The sequence below is a fragment of the Bos mutus genome, chromosome 3 (genome assembly GCF_027580195.1).
Source record: "Bos mutus isolate GX-2022 chromosome 3, NWIPB_WYAK_1.1, whole genome shotgun sequence".
NCBI classification, from domain to species: Eukaryota; Metazoa; Chordata; class Mammalia; order Artiodactyla; family Bovidae; genus Bos; species Bos mutus.
The window spans coordinates 27,709,571-27,728,806 of record NC_091619.1 but is presented as its reverse complement, the minus strand read 5'-3'; the positions used below and the strand labels follow the sequence as shown (position 1 = coordinate 27,728,806).

The 19,236-nt window shown below is 49.2% G+C and overlaps 1 protein-coding gene across 4 annotated transcripts in view; it reads right to left on the bottom strand.

Moving 5' to 3' along the window:
- Positions 1-19,236, bottom strand: part of SYT6 (synaptotagmin 6) — a 66,002-nt gene that overhangs the window by 39,348 nt on the left and 7,418 nt on the right. For 3 of the 4 annotated variants that reach the window (XM_070363879.1, XM_005887107.1, XM_070363888.1), the window contains exons 2-3: positions 13,714-14,062; positions 11,759-12,314 (exon numbers count right to left, since the gene is read on the bottom strand). In XM_070363879.1, coding sequence (XP_070219980.1) covers positions 11,759-12,314; positions 13,714-14,062 — 905 coding nt within the window. Of the gene's footprint in view, positions 1-11,758; positions 12,315-13,713; positions 14,063-19,236 lie in introns of those variants that run through there. The other variant, XM_070363895.1, reaches the window with a different exon arrangement.

The following is a 19,236-nucleotide window of genomic DNA, read 5'->3' as shown; positions in this document are numbered from 1 at the left end:
TTCCAGCTCTGACTTTCCCTAATCCTCGAGAAAATGGACTCATAACACCAGGGACCAAAGAAATTAGACACCCCTCGGGGATGGCCCCAATTCTTCCCAGTTGGTTGCCATCCTAGTCATGGCTACACCCAGTGATCTGAGTCTTTTGGATTGTAGGGGACTCGCTGTAATCCCTTCCTCTGGAACAAATCCTGTGGTCTGAATGTCCTTGACAGTGTCCAGAGGGGATGTTTGCCTGTTGCTTGGTTGTGTCTGACTCTTTGTGACCCCATGGGTTGTGGCCCACCAGGCTCCTCTGTCCATGGGATTTTCCAGGCAAGAACACTGGAGCGGGTTGCTATTTTCTTCTCCAGAGGATCTCCCCAATCCAGGGACTGAACCCGAGTCTCTTGCATCTCCTGCCCTAGCAGGTGGATTCTTCACCACTGTGCTACCTGGGAAGCTGGTGACCAAATAATATCTCTCCAGGAGAAAATGTCACCGTGGGTTATCAGGTGGTAGAAGCCAAAAGACAAGTGTGTGCTCTGCACAGCGAGGTCGGGGGAAGCATATCAAATGCACCAGTGTTGGAGGAATAAATTTTGGTTGATGCATGAGCTTGTTGCCTAATGATTTCCCATTCATTCTCTTGTAAGGGGAAGATTAGATATTTATACCATTGAAATGCACAGCATACTAATGAGCAGCACATGGGGCCAGGGCAGGGCAGGGTCGGCTGGCCCAGCCGGCACGGAGCTATCTCAAGGTGCCAGCAGAGGAGGGAGGCAGAACAGGGCTGTGGTCTGGTTGCCCGTGGAAGCTGGGTTCTGCGGGCAGCTGACTAGGGTGGGCAGTGGGGCTGTCTGGATGCTAGGAATTTATCAAGGGTGAGGAGGGAACTGTCCCCATGGTTCTGAGCCTCTGGCAGCGTCTTAAGGCCATTTCATCTGAAGCTACAGAGATGGACCTATTGTGAAAGGCTGAGTTTAGAAATGACTTGAAAGAGAACACCCAAGGCCAATGGAGCGGTTACTGAGCAACGCTGCTTATAGCTGGGTCAGAGGCCTGTCTGGACCAATTAGCTTTGTTTTCCATCCCGCTGGGAAACCTTTAACCCCCTGTACCCAAGAAAGGCTATTGGTCCCAGGGGGCCCAAGTGAGAGGTTGTGGAAGGCCGGTGCAGCCATCACCTCTGCTGAAGAGACAACTCGCTGGTCTGGAGCTCTTGCTTGCAGTGCGGGAACCCTGCGGCAATTCTGGGATTCTGTCCCCTCCCTCTCTCCCCCGAAAAGACTTGTTGCCTGTGGGTTGGAGCTCAGACCCACACCCTGCCTCTCCCTCTTGCTGGGCTCTTGATGGATTTTCAGCAACCCTTGGGTAGAGGAGCCTTGGGCCTTTGAGTAGTTCCCAGAAGAATCAAGGTCACATTGGCTGCAGAACCTGGGGCCTGGTGGGGAGGGTCATATTCTCAGGACCTGAGCTTTGAGCGTGGTGGGACCCCTGGTGCACCCCCTTCCTGCTTCCTCCCAAAGTAGAACAAGAGCTCGGAAGGCAGGGCTGCAGGTCTTATTTCTGGAGCAGGGAAAGCACTCCCAACTTCGACATCCCCATCATCACTTGGCATCCTTGAGGGAGGCAAGCAACCAGGCCCTTCCTCTCCTGCCCTCTCAGAGGAGAAATGCTGGCCGGCTGCATTCTGCATTGGCAGGGGCTGAAGGAATCAGCTGTGTGGGGTCTGGTCTGGACATTTTTGCCCTTATCCCAGCCGAAGAATTGATGCTTTTGAACTGTGGTGCTGGAGAAGACTCTTAAGAGTCTCTTGGACAGTAAGGAGATCAAACCAGCCAATCCTAAAGGAAATCAACCCTAAATATTCATTGAAAGGACTGATGCTGAAGCGCCAATACTTTGGCCACCTGACGCAAAGAGCTGACTCATTGGAAAAGACCCTGATGCTAGGAAAGATTGAAGGCAGAAGAAGAGGGTGACAGAGGATGAGACGGTTGGATGGCATCACTGATTCGATGGACATGGGCTTGGGCAAACTCTGGGAGATGATGAGAGACAGGAAGGCCTGGCGTGCTACAGTCCATGGGGTCACAAAGAGTAGAACACGGATACTGAACAACAACAAACTACGGCCTGAGGGTGGAGGTGCAGGAGAGCTCAGCATTCCTGAGAATAATGAGGATAACGAGGCCAGGCCCCAGGGAGTGTGGGGGTAAGTGAACATTAGCAGAGACAAGCAGCTCCAGCTGAGCAGCAAGTAAACAAGTGAGGCCTGCAGTCCCGAGCCACGCAGGGGCTTCTGACTCAGGCTGGCATCAGGCTGCCAGGAGGGCACAACCAGGGCTCACAGGGGCCGGGCCACCGAAACAGTGGGCAGGGCTGACTGGCTTCATACATTATTCAGAGCAGCTCTGACTGGAGGGCCTGGGGAGCAGTCTTCATGGGTTTGGGTGGGCAGCCCGGGCCCAGGCCCAGCCTTGCTCCTTTCACACCTCCTGGAGCCTCCATGTGACCCTGATCTGCCCTGTGCACCTCTCTTGGAAGGTTCTCTCTCTTGGCTTCTCTCCAGGCTTGGTCCTGCTTGCAAGAGTAGAGTCCAGAACTCAAGGCAGAATTCCAGGGATACCTAGCCTTGCTGCAAATTCCTGATGCAATGTGCTGTCTTGGCCTGATTTGCTCTGAGTGGACTGGGGCCACTCACCCACTCCCCCCAGCTCCATCCCACTTCTCCCCAAGTGTGGCAGATACATACATGCACACTGCAAAACCAGCCTGCCAAGTCACTGAGAGCTCACTTCCCTAAATGACACATAAATGAAAAACAAGAGTTCCCCTAAAATGATACATACAACCATGTCCCAGTCTTCCACCAATGACCTCATCTCCAATGGGGCTCCAACGGCTCTTGGCAAGGCTGATGCTGGCAAAATGGTCACGTCTCAGTCTGCATCTAACTTGATCCATTGCAGGGTCTGATGATGTTCATCCTCCCCTCTTTTATTTTGGACACACAGTCTTGGTTTCCCAGGTAACTGTACTTTTCTGGTTTTTTCCTCCTAATTAACTGGTTGCTGGTTATCAGCCTCCTTTGCTGACTTTTCCTCATGGTCCCCACGGTCTAAACAGTAGAGTGTCCCATGGTTCAGTCTTGGGTCTTTCCTCTTCTCTAAATTCGGGATCTCAACTAACCTCATGGATTTTAACACCATCTACATGCTGATATCCCCTATACTGAGTTGTTCAGCCAAGGCTTCTCTTCTGGTGCATTCTTTATCCAAGTTACTATCCAACACCTCCACTTGAATATCCCAAAAGTATCTCAACTACCACATATTCAAATCTGAGTTCTTGATCTTCATCCTCATATGGGTTCTCCCTCCAGAATTCCCCAACTCAGCTGATGGAGATGCCCTCCTGAGTTGCTCAGGCTGACAACCTTGATTCTTCTCTTTCTCTACACCTTAGACCCTGCACCCAATCTGTCAGCAAATACTGCTAATTCTGCTTTCAAAATACATCAAGAATCAAGAACAGCTTACATCTCTACCCCCATCCCTGTCCAAGCCACTGTCTCTCTTTCACGGCAACAGCTTCCCGATGGATATCCCTGTCTTTGCCCTGGTTGTATAGTCTATTTCCAACCTGTCAGCCCTAGTGATGCTTTTAAACTTTTGACTGTGGAACTCCATGAACCTTTCCTGCCCCTTCCCCCTTCTCACTTCATCTTTTATTTTCTCTCCTCTCCAGCCCCATTTCTGCTTCAGCCACATTGAACCCTTACTTCTTTGAACAAGCCGGGTGTTCTCCCACCTCAGGATCTCTGCATTTGGCATTTTCCCTGTCTGGACCTCGGCATGGCTCTCTCCCTCTTCTCTCTCAGGCCTACTCTTGGGGATATCTCCCCTCACTAACCTGTTTTACCCTGTGATAGAGCTTCCCAGGTGGTGCCAGTTGTAAAGAACCCACCTGGCAATGCAGAAGACACAAGAGACATGGATTTGATCTTTGGGTTGGGAAGATCCTCTGAGGAGGAAATGGCAACCCACTCCAGTATTCTTGCCTGGAGAATTCCATGGACAGAGGAGCCTGGCGGATTACAGTCCCTGGGGTCACAAAGAGTTGGACACGATTGAGCAGCTGAGCACGCAAGCATAGGACCTCTCCTCCAGTCATCCTCCCAACTCAACACACCCCACCACACTTCCAGGCTTTATTTTCTCCAGGCCATTCATCACTCTCAAACATACTATCTATCTCACTTACTCATTTGTCTCCCCACACCAGGGTGTAGGCTCCCTGAGATCAGGGGCTTCATTTACCATGCATCCGCAGTGTTCTTTTTTTTTTTTAACTGTTCATGGGGTTCTTGCAGGCAAGAATACCTGAGTGGTTTGCCAGCTGAAGCTCCAATACTTTGGGCACCTGATGTGAACAGCTGACTCATTGGCAAAGACCCTGATGCTGGAAAAGATTGAGGGCAGGAGGAGAAGGGGACAACAGAGGATGAGATGTTTGGATGGCATCACCGACTCAAAGGACATGAACTCAAATGGACAAACTCCAGGAGATAGTGAGAGACACGGAAGCCTGGCGCGCGACTGAATAGCAACAACCATCCACAATGTCCAGGACTGTGCTTGGTACCCTGCAGATGCCTGAAGAAATCACCGCTGGATGAACAATTCCTGAACCATCCCTCCTTGGCTGTCCTCAGTTCTCTTTTCGCTTGCTCTCCCCCTGCTTGGTATCCTTTGCTGGTCCCTCTCCTCTTTCTTCTTGACTGTGACTGTTCTCCAAACTCAAATCTTATTCTTGAATTCTCTTTCACCATCTGCATCCCCCATTCCACTCCCTCACTCTTCCAGCTTATCACCTCTGTCTTCCCCCATTCCCTTTTCACGCCTAGTTAAATAGTGTTCTTTTGGTTACATTTTTACTTGCTCTGAAACCTCCACCCAACTGTCAGCTCCTTGAAAATAAGGACTATGTTTGTCCTTCAATACCAAGTGTTCTTGGACCCAAATAAGTTCTTAAGAGGTTACTGAAGACATGTGGGTGAAATTTCATTATGCTTCCCTCTTGCTCCTGCCCTCCCTCCTGGCCAGGGTAGAACTGGGAACCTGAGATCCAAGGTGGGCACTTTGAAGGTGTTGATCAAACTGCCGGTCAATGAGTATCTGGGAGGCTTTGTCCCAGGGTGATTGAATGAGTCACAGTGACTCAATTTTGCAGATTCTTCGACTACAACTGAAAAGGCCTTTTGTAAAGCCTTTGGATCCTGTTGCACTGGAGCACATGGGTGTGAGAAAAGGATGCAACTAACTCTTTTCTGGCAAGGAAAGCAATTTCATTCCAGGAGGCCAGTTTTCCACCAACACACTGGGACCTGCATGTCCCCCTGGGACAAGAGAACTGCCTTCCTACCTCCCCCATCAGATTGTGAAGCTGTGAGAACTGGACAGAGTTGAAGTTTTCGTATCCCCTGGGCTAGCCTGGTGTCTGGTACACGGTAATTACGCCACAAGTAGTTATGCACAGAGAGAAGAAACCCACCATATGCAAGAGAGGTTCTTTCTAGATCTTTCCCCCAATCCAAAGAAAATAGAGAAACACACTCCCTTCCCTCTGACTCTCTCTCAATACTCTCTTCCTTCACTGCCATCAAAGCCTAGCCTAACATATTCTTTTTCTAGAAACTTCCCAAACCAATCTCGTCTGACTGATTTTTTTTCTCCATCTCTCCTCAACATCTCTGCTTATGGCTGCAGTACAGCTGCTTGGGTAATTTTGTTTGTGAACATCTGAATTGGTCTGCCCCTAGGTGTGTGCCCTCTGCATGAGAAGGTTGGGAGGGTGGGGGGGGAGTCACTGGACACAATTCCCATTAGCCTAAGCTGTAGGAGCCGGGCTCTTTCTTTGTCATCCTTTCCACAGCCCAGCCAGGCTTCTATCCACAACATGTGCTCAGTGATCAAACTGACAGCACACGGTTGACACTCAGTACGTGTCTGTTGACTGAAAGAGGAATGAATGTCACACTTAGTGCCCACAGGAAGAACACTGGGGAGATGGTAACAGAATCCAAGTGTCAGCACAAAAGTCCCCTGGAACAAGAGGAATGAACCAGGTCACGAAGAAAAATCCAAACCAAACGCTCTTCTGGATTTCCTGATGAGCTACACCATTTCAGGGTCTGTCTTCTGCCCAAGGAGCAACATAATCACACTTACTCCCCTCTAGCCGTGCCAGGTCGTGGGCTCTGCTGAAGGCTCTCTACCACTACCTATCTGGGTGGCAGTGGGTATCACTGAGCTTGCAACCTTCATTTATTTACTTACATATAGGGCACAGTAATAAGGCTTCTGGTGAGGATGAAATGGGGTAAAGTTGCTTGTGCTCTTGGCTCCTGGTAGGAACTCAAGTAATAACCTCCATATTAATAACTGGCAGACGGGGGCCTGAGAGGCAGGGAGGGCGCTGAGCCCAGGTGCAGGGCTGTGTCTCAGAGGAAAAGGGGGAAGGCCGTTGCTGACGGGGCCTCGCTTGTGGCAGCAACTCCCTGGAGGACATTTCCTACGGGCTTGAAGAGAGGACACTGAGGGGAGGGAATTCTGCCCAGGGGCCTATCAACCCAGGCTTTAGGCCTCTACTAGGGAGACCACACTCCCGCGCACTGGGTTTTTCTGCTATGAAATCGCTTCTTTACAGGAGAAGCTGAGAATCTCAGAATCTCATAACTTTGAAACTGGTTTCTGAGGCACGTGCAGCCCAGAGAGGGCAAGTCACTTTTCCAAGGTCACACAGAGAACACAGGGCAGGACTATACATAAAAGAGAGAAATAAATAAAATAGGAATGAATAATAGCCAACCACCTGTCAGAATAGATGGTCCAGACCAAAGTTGGGGCTCAGACCCAGAGGTGGTATAAATAGTGCCCTGGAGGCTGAGTTAGAAGAGAGGCACTGTAAGCATGGAGCTCAGCAGGCTGCCCTGTGACAGTGCTGCCCTAGGCATCTTTGCATTTTATTTAAGTGACTACATATAATACAAGCTAGGTACCATTATTACCTCTCACTTTCCTGATGAAGAAACTGAGGCACGGTTTAGACAATGTCCCTAGGGTCTCAAAGCTAGAAAGTGCAAAAGCTAGAATACAACACAAGTTTGTCTGGTACCAAAGCCTGAGCTCTTTGTACCCAGCTCTCCTCATTCCCAGGCTAGAGAATAGATTGTTCCACCATTCAAGGCCTCCCTTCCCCCCTGCAGACTGAGTCCAGGCTCCCTGGTAGTCTATGGAGTACTGACTGCATTGGCACCAAAACACACATACATGCACTCGCACACACACACACACGCACATGACCACACACACTCACTCTGACCCATGGGGAACCTGGTAAGGTAGAAAGATGGCCAAGTCCATTAACGCCACCAAGCATGGCACATATTTATGGCCCCAATTACAGCCTCCATGAAGGAGCAGGAATGGGGACAGGAACAGTTGTGTGCGCTGGGGTCTGAGGCCTCTGTAGCAATAACTACAAGATTACAGAGACGTTAGCAAACCTTGGTGACGGCAGCTCTATTATAATGATAAATCTACAGCTTTATATAGAAATAATGAGACTGGGGGCTGAAGTGGGGAAGGGAAGAGCAGAATGATCTCAGCCAATGGATGTTCTGGGTGGAGAGAAAAATGGCAAACCGCAGGGAACTCCCAGGAGACCTCCAGGGGACCTGAGTCAAGCCAGCGAGAGGGGGAAGTCTCAGTGGCAGCCTGAGCATCTGGATTCTGGGGAACAACAGAGGGCTCCGATGGCCCCAACACGTCTGCTGTGCCTGCTTCTCACCCTCCAGTTGAGGGGGAGGAGTAGCTCTGTTACAGCCTAAACTTTGCCCAGAACAACCTGGGGATGCTGAGGCCAGTGTTCCTTGGGCCTTAAGGGTTTGCAATTTAAAAAGCTCGCCTAATTGGATGCATACCTTCCCTTCACTAGCTTTGAAGCTCCGCGTTCAGTGCTTGTGCTCGCTCATAAGGAAACAACACAAATGCTCCAGGCTTTGCTACTCTAAACCACCTTAAGCACCGGGGCAGGGACCAAGATAAGGAACCTGTCTGGTTCCACCTGCCAGGGCTGCACCTGATCCTCCTGTCCGCGTTCGAGGAGCAACAAGCAGATAGCATTTATAGGCTGGTGTGGCCTCAGAGCAGCCTCCCCAGCCCGCTTCTCACAGGGCCTCTCCTTCTACCAGACTGTGAGTCACTGACCCTCCACTTCAGTCCAGACCACCTGATCCGACTGGTTCATTTCTTTGCTGCTCCAGACATCAGCCACCTACCTGAACCATCACTCTGAAGGAATGCAGAGCCATGCCTAGCTCAGCTCATTTTCCAAATACACTTGACTTTCTCCTCCAGGAAGGCTTCCCAGGTTAACTCTCTGCTTCTTTAATAATCCTTTCCCTGTGCACCAATATGTAGTTTTATTTGAATTAACTAAGCCATCGGTCATTCAGCAAGAAGGTGCTGAGTTCTTATGTTTGCCTAAAATGACACTCTGAGCCCTGAGGGAAAATAAAAAGTCAAATGTGGGACACAAACCATTCCTAAGCCACTGGAAGGACTTTGCAAGACAGAATATGATTTGGTGTATAACTGAGGGACCCAGAGAATAAATCCAGGAGTGACTTCTCTAAGAGTGGAAGGACTTTGGGGGAAGCTTTCAAAGGTGGGTTGGTTTGGGTCACAGAGGTGGGGGAAAGGCCTGGCTGCCAGAGGGAACCTTGGGAGTAAAGGCAAGAGGCAGAAATGCCGGGCATGTTCAGGGACCAGCCTGCAGGTTTGAGGAGCTGGAGGCCAAAATGCAACTCTAGGATCAGAATCCAGCAGGAATCTGGCACGCAGGAGAGATGGCAGCCGACTGGGCTCATCCACATCAGCCCCCATGGCTCTGGCTGCAGGATTTCACATACATGGAGTACTCAATCATTCCCCGTCACTGCGACTTGGGCCTCTCTGGCCTCAACGTAATTACAATTTTAGAGTCAGCTCAAGCAAAAGCACCAGCCCTTCATTTCCTTTTCCCTTCCTTTGCCTGAATCCTCATCCCCCCAGGATAAAGAGACCGCCCCTGAGAGCCAGCCTGCTGAGAAGCTGCAGAGAGGAGGGCCCTGGTGGCCTCACCAGACAGAACATTCATCCCACAGACTGTGAGCAAGATGGGTGTATGAGCAAGTCACCCCCCTCTTCAGCTTCAGAAACTCCTGGTCTCAGACTCCTGTCCTTGGCTAGAATGCTTCCCTTCCTCTTTGCATATCAAGTTATGTATACCAAGCCCTCCCACACAGCTAAATTCTCTTTCACCCAAGAAACTGTCCCTGACTGTCCTAATTCTCAGATCTTACAACCTCACGCATTATTTGCTACTTTGCATCACTAGCTACTGCATGAACATTTCTTGTCTCTATAATTCAAGTTCTGCATTGGGTCAAAGAGGCTGTCTTCTATCCAAGACCCCCCTTGGTCCCCAGTGCTTTGCACAGGGTCCTGCTTAAGAGAAGATAGAGGAGGACTATAATGGTACTGACTGAGGGTGATGAGGATGGTGAGGGTCTGTCCTTTTTCTCAAGCTGGGCTGGGGAAGAGGTGTGGGACATGGTAGGGACAGCCATGGAATTCTAGGAAGTTAGCATTCATGTGAGGGGCGTCCCTGAGCGCAGACTGCCTGCTCCACAATGAGGGCGTCCATCGTGCCTGGAGCTAAAGTCACAGGAAAGGGAGGTCTCTGGGGAGGAGAAGGGAAGCTCCTCAGAGGGCTGAGTTGAGTCCTGCTCCTCACAGCCCCTGGCCCCCACCCCCCTCTCTCTGAGCCCCGGGGCCTCAGCCTCAGTATGGGGAGGACTAAGCCGCTCTTCGCTACCTGTACGGTCACCATAATGAAGCTGCTGCCATTCGAGACCACAGGGAAGAGCTGTACCAGATGTAAACTTCACAGTGATTGATAGAGCAGAGCTCCTGAGCTTGGGGCCGGTGCACAGCTGCTGTTCCAGCCGGCCCCGTCTGCCCGCCCCATCTGCAAGCCCCCCTGCCTGTGCTGTTTTCTGTTCTTGGGGATGACATTTCAGGAAAGCAAAAGTAGGGGAGGTGCTGGGACACCAAACTGGACCAAAGTTAGCATCAGCTAGGAGAATGGGCTATCCCAGAGACCTTCCCGGAGCAGAAACAGAACCCACCAAGCTTTCTCCCCTTGAACAAATCAATTCCTTTTCCCACCAGAGTGGGGTTGATTTTCCCAGCCTCTCTCCTTACAAATTCAATATATAGATATTGAGCATTGATTGTCCACAGGGAGAGTCTGCACCCAGAGAAACAGTGAAAGAAATATCCCAGGGGACACTCAACCACTTGGTGTTCAAGACACCAGACACAACGCCATTGGCATTTGGTGGCAACACCCCTTCAGGGCTCTCAGCTGCCTAGCTGGACTTAGAGAAAGGCACATCCCACACCTCCATCTGTGGGATGCAATTACACAGCTTCTTCAACAGCCACCCAGGGCCCTGGAGAACACTGTTTACACTGGACCCAAGGGTTTTGGAGATGTTCTCTTAATTCTCTGTGCCAAACCTGCCCGCCTCTTAAAAAGCCAACTCAAGCCCTACTCATTTTCAAAATAATGCTTGACTTTCTCCTCCAAGAAGTCTTCCTGGGTTAACCGTATCCAATTCCCATTGCTTCTTTAATAATCCTTTCCTTGTATGCCAATACATAACCCTTTCCTTGTACGCCTTGAAACCTTCCTGGTTAATTCTAATTGATTATGAAGAGCCCAGCATCTGGCTCTGTAGTGTGTGAATTAGCCAGGTCTCCTTCCAGGCTGGCCTCCTCCCCTACCACCTTCCAGATGGCGTAGGCAGGCAGGGCCTGAGAGCAGGGGCTCTGCTGCATGACAGTTTCTAGTTCTGGTTGTTAAGTACTTCCAGTCCCCTTCTGAACATGTGGTAGGATTGCTTTGCCCTGTCCCCTTAATATTAGGAGTCACATGTGTCTTGCTTTGGCTAATGAAATGTGAGTGGAAGTGACATGTGTCATTTCAGCATGGAAGCTTTAAGAAATAGTGCACGATTTGCCACATCCCCTCCTTCCTGAGGTGGTAACTAGGAGCACAGGGTCAAAACGGAGCCTCTGTAAACTTGGTGACAAGGTAGAATGGAACCCTGGTCAAGCTGCAAAGCACACGTAACATGAACGAGAACTAAATCTTGGCTGCTTTAAGCTACCAAATCCTAGGATTATTCGTTGCTGTGGCATAACCTGGTTTATCCTGATTAATATAGCCTGTCCTTGATCGCCTGTGCCAGGCTTCTAGTACACATCAAAGCCCTTGGCACATGTTGCTGTCTGAGTCAGTCTATAAGCCCGGCCCCATCCTCGCCCATGATTAAAGACATACATTATAGGTGGTAGTCCTGAGGCCTAGAAGGTAGAGGCAACGACTACAGAAGATACATCAGAAGCAATAGATACAAATTCCCTTTCCTTCCCTTCCCAACCACTTGGGAGCTCCGCTGTCACCATCCCTCCCCACCCACCTGGGGCCCAGTGCAAGGATTTCTCCCGGGGTGGGCTGGGCTATGAGGTGGGGTCCCCTTTCACATCCTGAAGGGCAGAGGCCCATTTGTCTCTAGGGGTTTCGGGGTTCAGGAACACATCCACTCAAATCCAGAACTATAAATCCTGAAAAGGCCCCCGGGGCCAGCGGTACTCACACTCGTGGCGTACTGGATGTCCTTCCAGATGGAGGTTTCCCGGGACAGGTCGGAGGCCTCAAAGAGGTTGTCCAGGATCACCTCCCCGATCATGTCGTGGCGGGAGAAGCGATCAAAGTCGAAGACGCTGAGATGCAGCTTGCGGTCAGCCAGCTCCTCGTAGGGCACCGGGAAGTGGAAGTTCTCGTCGAAGGTGGGGTTCAGGGTTTTGCGGTGCACCCGCGTCTGCAGCTTGCACTTGCGATCGGGCAGGAGGTAGATCTTGACGTAAGGGTCGGAGCTGCCGCAAAAGTCCTTGGCTGGGAGGTCAAAGGCCTTCAGGATGCGCACAATCAGGGTCTCATTCTCGTAGTCGTAGCGCAGGCTGAAGTTGATCTTCCCGCAGCTCTTGGCCTCGGATTTGGCATCATCCCCATCCACCGACTTCTGCTTATAGAGTTCGGGCTTGATGCGGCCGATGCTGGTGGGCTGCTCCGCCGCTGGGGGCAGCTCGTTGCCGTAGTCCACGCTGGACACGTGCATCTGCCGCGGCAGGTGGCGCTTGAACGACGTGTGCCTGGAGGAGGGGGGGAAGGGTGAGAGAGTGAGGTCGGGGGACGGAGAGCGGGGTGCAGACCGACATGGCTCGGGGCCCGGCTCATCCTACCCCGTGTGAGGCCCCCTTTACTTCCTGCTAGCTGACCCCCTTTACCTCTGCCGCACTTTGTGCGCATGTCTTAATCCACGTAAAGTAGTTGGAATGGGGCCTGGTACATAACAAGCTTTAGTAAAGGTTAGCCATTGTGATCATTATCTTTTCCCCTGCTTTTCTGCTTCTGGCTTTCTAGGTTTCTTTCCTGGAAGACGTTGACTCAGGTTCACCTATTTAAAAAGCTCCCCAATTTAGAAGGACCATCCTTTCCCACCCTCCATACAGCATTCCTTCATCACCACCAGGATCATTACCCCCTTTCCCTCTGCCACTTTGTAGCTACATGACCTGGGACACATTATTTAATCTTTCTGTACTGTAAGATATGAAAAACTAAAAGTAGCAATTGCATAGGATTGCTGTGGGGTGAAAGGAATACACACAAAGTGCTTAGAACAGAGCCAGGTATATAATAAGCTCTTATTATTGCATGGATTCTTACACTGGCTCCTCACAGCAACCTTATGAGCGTCATTAGCCCTATTTTACAGTTGGGAAAACTGAGGCTTAGGAAAATGAGCAATTTGCCTGATGTCAAAAAACAAACTCCGTAAATGTGACCCAGCACTTGTACCATTTCTGGCTTTCAATCTGAAGACCAGGCCTGCTTCCCTTTGGCTGGACCGCTGGGATCCTGGACCCAGGAATCCATAAGAGCCCCAAATTTTTAATAAATACAACGCCTTATGCATGCACGTTCCACATCTTTTAAAAGTTTCTGAATTAAAAAAATAAATAAATAAAAGTTTCTGAATTTAGAGTAGGTTTTTGTCATTACATGGTGGTTGTTTTTTTGTCATTTTGTTTGTTAAGATAAAGAATGTCATGTATCCAATTTCTGTAAGGCAGGGAACTCTGGCAAAGGCTATTCTCCTTCTCAAAATGTTAGGAATCTCTTGCTTCTCTCCCACACACTGCAGACTCCATCTCAGAGGCGGTGCGGACATAGACACGTCATTAACTTTTATGTCTCTGCACCTTTGCATATTCCTTTCCCTCTGGACAAGCCAACACCTCCCACCCACACACATCTCAGGGTTGATCACCTGCACAGCACCCCACCTCCAAGGTTCCCCTCTCCTGAAGTCACCCCTGGTGCCCACCTCCGAGCCAATCACCCACCATGGAAGACATCATCTGACATATTTTCCAACCAGAATACGCATATGATTATTTCCAGTCTCTGATCCTCACAGGCTGGAATCTCATTCATGTATTGGATTCAGGAATGTGGAGTTAAGGAAGGGAGGGGTCCACCCCTCACCTGGTGGATGATGCTGGCTCTGTGGTCTGTCGCTGCAGCCGTGTGTGACGCTTGATGTGCTCTTTGACGGACATCTGCACCTCAGCTGGGATATCTGGGGACGTGTGGCTGATCTTCACAGCCGCCTCTAGGAAGCCCAGGGTGTGGGGGTCCTTGAGCTTGTCCGCCATGTTGCCTCTGGAGCTGGGGCTCTGGAGGGCCTCCGGGGAGGGATTAGCTGAGGAGGGGCTGGAGGCCTCCTTGTTCCTCCAGGGCATCCAGCACAGCTTCCAAAAGAGAAAGAGAAAAACTGCCACCAGGGCCACGCCACACACAATAACTACCACTGCGAGGAGGCTGACAGAGGTGCCTGCCCTCAGCCAGGCAGGGAGGCACAGAGACAGACAGAGGTGGGGAGAAGCCGGGAAGGGTTTTCAAAGAGGGGCCACACACAAGGGACAGAGACGGAAGAAGAGAAAAGAGTGGTCATGAGAAGGCTGCCCAGGCAGAGGAGGGATGGTTGTAGGGTCAGTGCTCCACATCCAACTTGTGAAATATCTGCAGCCTCGTGTTCACCTCAGGCTGATTTCTCCAGCTTCACCCCTCCCCCCACCGCCAGCTTGGGGAGCACCTGGGCTGCCTCCCCGACTCCCTGTTGGCATGTGCCCAGGGAAGGGAAGGTAATTTAAATAGCAGCCTAAGCAAATGTGCAAATTCATGAAGCGTTCACATTTGGATGCTGTTTGAATTTCTATTAGAACTGTTACTATGGCCAGACTTAAAGCAGAGTAGTTTTTTGCAGACAGTTCTCTTCCTCCACAGGTTGTGAGGCATCGGGGGCCCCAGGCTGAGAAACTTCATTCTCTTCACTCACCCCAAGCCCGCCAAGCCCACAGCAGGAGCTAATATATAGTGAATAGGTTGACTTGAAGAGAACGAGATCAGGCATAATCTCCTTGAGGGTGGGGATTAGGTGCTTCTCCCGTATTCCCAGAAGTGTGCACACAGTAGGCTCAACAAATACTTGTATGAAGTTGGAATCTCCCTGGAGAAGGAAATGGCAACCCTTTCCAGTATTCTTGCTTGGAAAATCCCATGGACAGAGGAGCCTGAAGGGCAAAAGTCCATAGGGTTGCACAGAGTTGGACATGACTGAGCCCACACACACCACACCAAGTTGGAATCTGATCCACACAGTTTACTTCAGAGCTAAATACAAACAATTCCGATAGCTGTCCTTTGCCCCCATTCCTGTGGTTCTGCTGTAACACTGGTATTTTTGAAAGTCATGATTGATTCAGAGGCAGGCACTCACTGTCCCACCCTGTGCTCCAAGTAGGATGTCCATTACCCTAGGAGAGTTGTGAAGGATGCCTTTCTCTGGGAGAAGCTACTAAGCACGCCCCTCACCCGCACCCCACCTTTAGGAATGAACCTTTGAGCTCAAGGCCTCTTCTTACTCTGAGACATCAGGAAGCCTTGAACCAATGGGTTTGCACAAAGGTCACTTGTAGACAAGCCAGAAGAGGCTTGTTTGGCTTGCGTATGACTGAAAAATCAAGCAGTTCCATCATCACCATCGTCATCATCACACCAGATTCCTGGCTTCTCTGGAAATGGCCTGAGGTCTTGGTAACTGGACCTGTGCTCCCACATACTGAGAACTGGCGATGCCCTTTGGAAGGCTGTATGCTCACTAGCTCCTGTCCCTGTTACTTGCCTGCCACTGCAGGCCTATGAATTATCCTGTCCCAAGCCTTAAGAATCTTGGGATTTAAGGTGAGGAATGACCCTACAAGTACTGAGGTCAGGCTGTGCTTCTGCAGGTGGGAGCAGTGTTCCAGATGAGGGACTTGCCTGTGGTCAGAGATCATAGAGCCTAGACCAGGGTCCAGATGTCCACTGCCCACCCAGCCTAGGGCTCATTCCACTGTCCCAGACTGTTTGTCCTGGATTAAACTGTAGGTTACTGTAACCCTGTGTTATTTTTCATTTGTCTGACTCACGGCTCAGCATAGAAATTGACACATGAGAATGAATGAATGAATCAGTCGATCAATGTCAAATAAAACAGCTGTCATTATCGCTCAACCAATATTTACTGAGCACTTGCCTTGTTCCTGGTACTAAACTAGGCTGGGAGATGCTTGGTCCCTCTTTGGGGGATCAAGAGAACTCTCACAGCACAGGCCCCAGGGAAAGCTCTTCTCCTTCCAGAGGGACCTGAGGAAGAGGCCAAAACATCAGTCATCTCTGGGGAGCGAGCACTGCCTCCCGACTCCCTGGCTGCAGGGTATTGGCCTTGATCAGCTACCGCCTTCAGGACTAAGGAATAAGAACATAGGACCCTCATGCCTTTTGCCACCTTCTCCAGGCCCCAGGCCCCTGCACAGAGACCTGGGAGCCTTTCCCCAGCATAGGAGCTGAGGTTAGTCCACCAGAGACTGCTAGGGACCAGACAAACTGATTCTAAGTGAACTTCTAGACTAAAGGTCTCCAATTACAGTGTGCATGCATCCTGGGAGTGTAAGAGAAAAAAATATTAGATTTCTTGAATATTTATTCATTATCTGAAAAATAAAAAAATACGAATTATAATATACAAATTGATAGTAATGAATTTTGTTATTGAATTTAGTCAAGTTATGAACATTACAATGTCCAAGGCGCAAAGTGCTTTTTATGTATTCACTCATTTAAGACTCTCCAGTGAAATAGGTGAAGATTATTATCCTCATTTTGCAGATGAGGAAACTAAGGCACAGAAGGTTAAATAGATTGCCCAAGGTCACACAACTGCTAAGTGTTTGGAGAGTCAGCTTTACAATACCCCTTTTGTACATGTGTATAGAACATGGGAGCAAATAAACACATATTGGAAGTATTAAATAAAAATAAATTTTGCTGTTACGATTTCATGATCTAAATAGTTTGAAGACTGTTTCCTTAAGCCCTGATACCCTTGGGGTTCACAGGAATGCTACCACAGATATAGTTAAGTATATACCACAGATATATGTGTGTGTGTTTGTGTGTGTGTGTGTGTGTGTGTGTGTGTGTATTTAAAAGTATCTGGCCATCTCTGAGCCCTCCACATCTGTTCTTTGTTACAGCGGTTCCGGGTGCATTCTCTGCAATATGAGTCACCTTAAAACAAAAGGTATTTCTAGGGTTTTGCTTTCCTTTGATCATACATCTTTCTTCTTCTGGTAATAATTAGAATTTTAATGAGAAAGGGGGAGAAATGGGGGGAATCTAGAGAGCAGAGAGTGCATTTAAATGTTCAGTCTGACAAAAAAAAAAAACAACTGAATTCATAAATGAAAAGAGAGGTGGAGGAATCAATTTTTCCTCAGCATGGTTGCTATTTGGAATGTGTCTCCACATGACCCCTGGCTGTTGTCCCCTCAGCACTGTGAGATTATTGGGAATTGGCACCCGGTGCTCAATACTGGTTATGTAAGGCCAGGAGGCCCTTCCTCTGCCTGGAGACTCTTCTTCCAGGATACCTCACAGGCGGGCCATGCAAATAGAATTAGGTCCCAATGCTGAGTGGGTTCACACCACAGGGGAACGAGGTGGTGAGCAAGGCTGGTAAGACCAGAATTAGGCCACGGTGTGTATGATTGCAGAGGATTTAGCTCCTTTAAAATCACTGCGTGTGACCTGGAATTCAGCCTGCCCTCAGAGCCTGGCTGAAAACGTGTCACAAAGGGCTGTCCAAAGGCCCAGGTGACCTAAGACACTTGCCTTCCTACCCCGGGCCTGCTGGGACCAACCCACCAGGATGCATTGCCTCTAGTAAACTGCAGGTGCATACACAGCCTTCACAGCCTTTTCCCCACTCAAGTCTTGTTTGAACCTCAACCCTCTGAGGCAGATAGCATTTTGATGGCAGTTTAGCCACCTTTTAAGTTCTGACCCAGTGCTCTTCATGTTATACCATACACTAGCTTCATGGTAAGAGAGAATAAGGACACCGTGGGGGAAGGAGAGGGTAGGACAAATTGAGAAAGTAGCACTGACATAGGAGAAGGCAATGGCACCCCACTCCAGTACTCTTGCCTGGAAAATCCCATGGATGGAGGAGCCTGGTGGGCTGCAGTCCATGGGGTCTCGAAGAGTCGGACATGACGGAGCAACTTCACTTTCACTTTTCACTTTCATGCATTGGAGAAGGAAATGGCAACCCACTCCAGTGTTCTTGCCTGGAGAATCTCAGGGATGGGGGAGCCTGGTGGGCTGCCGTCTATGCGGTCACACAGAGTCAGACATAACTGGGGTGACTTAGCAGCAGCAGCAGCAGCAGCAGCAGCAGCATTGACATATACACACTATCATGCATAACAGAGATAACTAGCGGGAAGCTGCGGTGCAACACAGGGAGCCCGGCCTGGCGCCCTGTGACGACCTGGGGAGGCGGCAAGGGCTTGGGGAGGGAGGCTGAAGAAGGACGGAATGTATATATGTAATTATGACCGAGTCGTGTTGACATATGGCAGAGACCACCACAGCATTGTAAAGCAATTATCCTCCAATAAAAGAAAGAGAGGTAAGCCTCTGGTAAGGGAGAAAGTCCTACACATTGAAAAAGAGGACGAACTTCCTAAGTGTTTGTATTTCTATTCTTCCTTCCTCTCCTTTTCCTTCTTTACTTCCCCTTCATCCTGGAGAGAAAGAAGCATTGTTTTGGAGTCAGACTGGGCTCATTCAATGTCCATCTCTACTGGTTATCAACTGTGACTCTTAATCTCTCTCAGACTCTGTTTCATCATCTGTAAAATGGGTAGAGTAATATATCTACCTGATAGGGTCATTGTGAGATTTAAATGAGATCAAGTGTATCAAAAGTGCAAAGGACAGTGCCTAGAATGTAGTAAGCCATATAATAAATATTTGCTTTTTTAATTAGAATTGTCTAGTTCTGCCCAGTCTGATTTTGAACATCTTTTAATTTTAAAATTTGTTTAGTGGGCAGAACACATGCAAACCATGAACACTAATAAGAGAGACAGCTTTAACTTTATCATTACAAACTAGGAACAATCTTACCAGTAAAATAATACAATTATTCTATTATATAATATATATATTAATATAATACAATTATTCTATTATGTCTCTATATAATATGTATTATAATACATATATATTATAGCTAGATCTCCCTGTATCTCAAGATGTAATACATACTATGTGAAAGATCTCACATCTCCAAGTTTTTCTGTCAGTACTCACTGTTCAGTTGTTTTGCCATTACTGTCACCAACCAGCTGGTGAACAAGCTCCAAAGGAATAAGAAGAAATTCACGGAAGAAAAATGTACAATGCAGAACGTACTATGCTTTTGCAAAGTTTGCTTGGAAACTGGGGAAAAGCAGTCCATTACTCAGTATTAGGTATTAGAGGAGACCAGTATTTTACGGGCACCTGGTTTGGGGAACCATATTGACCAGTTACCCAGCAGCCTTTGGGAGAGCAGATAGCGATGGGACTTGGCTTCGGAAACACACCCAGTGATCTGGTGCTGTGCAGGGCACGTGG